Raw genomic sequence first — 5,215 nt, forward strand, 5'->3', positions numbered from 1 at the left:
CATCTCCTCCCCTCGAGGTGCCCAGAGCCCCACTGTAACACTGGCATGCTGTCCTGTCCTTGCCCTGGTGGTCTGCATGTCAGCCTCCCCACAGCACTTTGAATAGGGTCCCGCTCACCTCTGGATGTCTGGTGCCCTGTAATGAGGAAGGGCAGAGGGCTCTGGGGTCAGTGGCTCGATGTGCATCCTGGCTACCCCTCACCTCTGCCTCCCTAGGAAGCTTTGTCAACCCCATCATTGAGTGAGGGGTAAACTGAGACCCACCGATGGTGCACAAATGGCCCTGGGTTATACAGCCCATCCCCTGTAGGATGGGGACCAACCAGAGCCTCTTGCCAAGTGATTCTGTGCTTGATCAGCCTGCCACCTCCCTCTGCCCCTCTACCACAAGGCAGGTTGGGAGAATGGGGAGCACTCGAAACTTCCAATTCACAGCTCACAACCCCCCAGGACCGCAAGGAACAAAGACAGGAAGGTGCATCTGCAGATGATCTTTATTTCTCATGCTTCTCTGAACTGAGTGGGAGTTTTGGAGGTTCGACTTGGGGTACATTTTCTCCTGGCAGGTCCCCTTCAGCTCTGGGTCCAGCTGGAGGAGAGGAAGGAGGTGCCTTTTTTGCACCTCCAAGCAAAGCCCCAAAAGCTGATCCAACGGAGCCCAGGAGGATGTTGGATGATGTGGAGAGTCCAGCTGCCCCTGTGGGAGACAGAGGGTGAGCACAGGAAGGGTGCCGTGGCCGGTGGCGGGGGCCCCTCAGGAGGCCTGAGGCCCAGAGATCCCACCTGGATGCCTCCCCTGGGTCCTGAATCCCCCAGGGCTCTGCTTTGGACAGAGGAAGGGGGTGAATTCATGGGAAGTGAGAGACAGAGGGAGAACCAACCACAGACCCCAAGAGCTACAGGTCCCACTGAGGCCTAGAGCGGGGAGGGGACGTGCTTAGGCCACCCAGGTGTCAGATTTGGGTAGGGCTAGACCCAGAGCCCGGCTATCACATATCCTGGGCTCCTTCCCTTCTTCTCTTTTCCAGAACCCCCTCACCGCTCCACTTCCCTCCTGCCCCCAAACGTCACCTAGGACTCAGAGAGGACAGTGAGGGAGAGACAAAGGACCAGGGACACTGAGGACCACGAAACTGGAGAGGGCAGACAGGTCCTCCCTCAGGGTTAGCCGCTGGGCTGAACCTTGTGCTGGTCTGACCCTCCCCGCCCTCTCCTTGCTCCTGCCCCCATCCTGCCCGGACACTTACCCACGGACTGGAGAGTGGCCACGAGGCTGCCGGCGGCAACTCCGCCCCCATTGGCCATGGCGGCCGCTGACATCATCTTGGCCGCTAAGGAGGAGGCGGCGATTCCTGCCCCGGTGAAGCCCACGGCGCCCAGCACCACGGGCACAGCCCCCACGGCCAGGGCTGTAGGGGGAGAGGAGCTGGGTCGGGGCGTGGGCTCAGGGGAGTGGACTCCCTTAGGAATTCCTTGACAGTTTCTGGGGACTGTCTGCTCGGAGCAGACGGGAGACAGCCGCTTGGAGAGGGGTCCCAAGGTAAGGAAGAAATTGGGGGTGTGGAGCCAGCTTGGGACAGTAGGTTAGAGTAGGCCCCTGGTTGGGTCTCTAATTTGCTGGGTGACTACGGGGAAGTCACTACCCCTCCCTGGGCTTCAGGTTTGTGTCTGTGTAAATGTAGAGGTGAAATAAACCAATAAACCACTGCTGTTTTTAGCAGCAAACCCCGTTTCAAATGAAATCTTCTCTACATGCTCATTACATATAAGGACTAGAGTTGCAGCTACGTCGGGGATCGCGGTGACCTTTTCCGAGCGAGTACCGCTCTCGGCCTCTAAGATTCACCCGCGCGGCTCCGGGAGTGGAGGGGGTCTGGTGAGGCAGCTCTCACACCCCCGGCAGCGCCACCTCTCTAAGGCCTCCCTCCCATCCTGGGACCCAGGCCAGCTGAAGGCCCGGCGATGCGGGGATCCAGGAAAGTCACCTCCTCCTATCGCAGCAGCAGCTGCCCGTTCTTGAGAGAGAGAGAAAGAGAGAGAGTTGATTGAGGGAGTGAGGGAAAGAAGCGAGTCCTCTGGCCCTCCGTGGGTTGGGGTCTGGGAGGCCCGCCCCCTGCCCAGGCCACCAGCCTGATGGGGAAGAGAAACTTACTTATCATGGTGACGCCCTCCTCGCTGCAGCTGAGCTCAGGAAATGACTAAGCTGCACGAGATGCTGTTATTTCCTGGAGAACCACTAGGGACGCGGCCGGCCCCTCGCAGCATCTTGACCCCAGCAAAACGCAGGAACGCACGTTCTGCGCGCCTGCTCGCCCGCCCCCCATCCCGCTTCCCACCCCTACTCGCCGGTCTTACCCGCCTCCCACCTTCACCTCCCTAGTCCTTCTCCTCCCGGCGCCGCCTCTGCTGGCTCCCCGCGGGTGGTTCTCTCTTGTTTGGTGGCTCCACCAAAAGGGAAAGAACCCTAAAGCACCTGAAAGCCGTTGCAAGTGGACCGGGGTTCCAAGTTGTAACATTTTGCCCCCTGATTACAGAAGAGTTGTTCGCTACAAAACAAAACAACAAAACAAAACAAAACAAAACAAAAAACAGAACGTAGGAGAAAATTTAATTTCACTTCCAGAGGGAGACACTGGTAGATTTTGGTGCATTTCCAGGCTATTTCGCCAGGACCGCCCCATCTCCGTCACTCTCTGAATGTGTAACCTCACCTCCAAGATCCAGTCACACTTGCACACTACTTTGCAAATTACTCATTTTATTTAATCGGCCGTTTTTGTTTCCCCAGGCTGTTTAATATTCTTCAACAGGATTTTTTTTTAAAGTTAAATTTATTGAGGTATAATTTACACAGAGTAAAACTCAACTTTTTTTTTTTTTTTGGCCGCCCTGCGCTCCCTGGACCAGGGCTGGAGCCCATACCCCCTGCAATGGAAGGGGGTGGAGTCTTAACCATTGGACCGCCAGGGAAGTCCCAAAGCTCAACTTTTGAGTGTACTTTTCTATGAGTTTGGACAAACATTCACAGTCGTGAAACACCGGCTCAGATACAGAACGTTTTCATCACCCATCACCCCCGTCCCCCAATTCTCTCACGCTTCTTCCTCATCAACCCCTCCCTGAGCTCCGGCCGGCCGGCCGGCCGCAGCGGCCTATGATCCGTTTTCCGTCCCTAAACATTTGCCTTTTTGTATAATTTCAACACGATTTTTGCTTGTCATCAAACATTCTGTCCTGGGGATAAACTATAGTTCAATGTATCAGTCCGCGCCCCCACCGCCCCTCCCCTTTTTGTTTTGGCTTCGCAGCACAGCATGTGGGATCTTAGTTCCCCTACCAGGGATCCAACTGGTGCCCCCTGCATTGGAAGTGCCAGGTCTTAACCACTGGACCACCAGGGACGTCCCCCCTTTTTAAGGGTTTAAATTCTTATTTTTGCTCTATAAGTTATCCTGGCTTGAAGTGCTTACATCATGGTTCACAAGTATTTTCTGATAATATAGCCCTCGAGGAAGAATTGCTGGGTCAGAAACTGTACATTTCTTATGGCACTTGATACTTTATTGTTAGGTTGTCCTCCAAAAATATTGCATCAGTTTACACTCCCCCCAAAAGTATGTGAGAGGATCTATTTTTCTCTACTCCTAACCAACAATTAGCTTTGTCATTAAAATAAAAAAAAACCTTTGTTTCCAGTTCATCACTTTTTTTTTTTTGAGGGGGTAGGGGGACTTTTTTTTAACACAGAAAAGTTTTTAATATTTATGCAAATATGCCAATATTTTACTTTATTATTTTTTCCTTTGTGTGCCTAAAAAGGCTATTTCTTTTTTTTTTTTTTTTTTAAAAAGGCTATTTCTGCTTGCTATCAGATACATCGTCACCTGTATTTTGGGGTTTTTTTTTCACTTTTTAAAATTAATTTTTTAATCCATATGGAATCTAGTTTGGTACATATAGGGTGCTTTACATATCTATGTATGTCTTAGCCAAGCAGCTCAGATATAAACACCATTTATTAAATTCCAACACTATTTATTAAATCATCTTCTATTTCCTCTTTGATTTGAAATTCCAACCTTATATTCAATATTCATATACTTGTATATATGCCAGTATACCTGTTTTGGAATATTCTATTCTGTTCCAATGAGCTATCTTTTCTGGCAACAAGATCACTCTGTTTTAATGTTTATAAATTTAATATTTGATTTAATATCTGTGCTCATTTTCATTTAGGTTTAAAAAAATCTTCTGGCTCTTCCTTCCTATTAGTTCTTCAGATGAAATTTATAAATATTTTTTCAATTTCAAAAAAATTTTTTTTGCTATTTTGATTGAAATTGAGCTAAATTTTTGAATAAATATTCCAGGAGAAACATTTTTGCAAAAGCAATTTTTTATGGAGGTATATGATAAGTCTTTCTACTTATTCTTTTTCCATATCCCTGCATAAAGTTTTGTAGTAGTCTTTGTACAAGGACTACATATTTTTAAATAAACTTTATTTTTAAAGAAAGTTTTAGATTTAAGGAAAAATTGCAAAGATAGTACAGAGAGTTCAAATATACCCTGCACCCAGGTTCCCCTATTATTAACATCTTATATTATAGGGTACATTTGCTACAATTAATGAACCAATGTTGGCATGTTATTATCAAAGTCATACTTTATTCAAATTTCCTTATTTTTAACCTAATGTCCTTCTGTTCCAGGATCCTATCCGGGATAACACATGACATTTAGTCATCATGTCTACTTAGGTTCTTCTTGGCTGTGACGATTTCTCATGCTTTCCTTTGTTCTGATGACCTTAATAATTTTGAGGAGTACTGGTCAGGTATCTTGGAGAATGTTACCTCACTGGGATTTGTCTGAATTTTCCCTCTCATGATTAGATGAAAGTTATGAGTTTTGGGGAGGAAGGTCACAGAGGTAAATTGCCATTCTCATCACAGCATATCAAAGGTACATGCTATCAACTTGACTTATAACTGTTGATGTCGATGGAAGACATTTTCACATATTGAGGTATGGGGAAGTCATTTTTGCTTATATGTGATTTGGCTTGAACTTTATGAAGATAAGTAGGACGGCCTGTCTCATGGCCTGTCAAATATCCATTGTACATCTGCCTTAACCACAACAACAAAAAGAATGCAGTTACCAGATTGTTTAGAATGTCCACTTTGAAGATATGGATAGATGCCTACCC

The 5,215-nt window shown here is 47.8% G+C and overlaps 1 protein-coding gene across 1 annotated transcript; it reads right to left on the reverse strand.

The window, feature by feature from the left end:
- Window positions 1-476: 476 nt before the first annotated feature.
- Window positions 477-2,252, reverse strand: LOC132360745 (interferon alpha-inducible protein 27-like protein 2). Its single transcript, XM_059915831.1, has 4 exons — window positions 2,153-2,252; window positions 1,986-2,015; window positions 1,248-1,409; window positions 477-697 (listed from the first exon to the last, which is right to left on the reverse strand). Exons 1-4 carry the CDS (start codon window positions 2,157-2,159, stop codon window positions 495-497), a joined length of 402 nt encoding a protein of 133 aa, XP_059771814.1. The 5' UTR covers window positions 2,160-2,252; the 3' UTR covers window positions 477-494.
- Between the last annotated feature and the right edge of the window lie 2,963 nt (window positions 2,253-5,215).

Source organism: Balaenoptera ricei, chromosome 2 (assembly GCF_028023285.1).
Source record: "Balaenoptera ricei isolate mBalRic1 chromosome 2, mBalRic1.hap2, whole genome shotgun sequence".
NCBI classification, from domain to species: Eukaryota; Metazoa; Chordata; class Mammalia; order Artiodactyla; family Balaenopteridae; genus Balaenoptera; species Balaenoptera ricei.

Bases quoted from the DNA above. Each gene is read 5' to 3' on its own strand.
- LOC132360745 (XM_059915831.1), bottom strand. The intron at 1,410-1,985 runs GTGACTTTCCTG...CTCCCCCTACAG, and splicing joins TGCTGCTGCGATAGGAGGAG to CCCTGGCCGTGGGGGCTGTG. The intron at 698-1,247 runs GTAAGTGTCCGG...TGTCTCCCACAG, and splicing joins GGCCACTCTCCAGTCCGTGG to GGGCAGCTGGACTCTCCACA.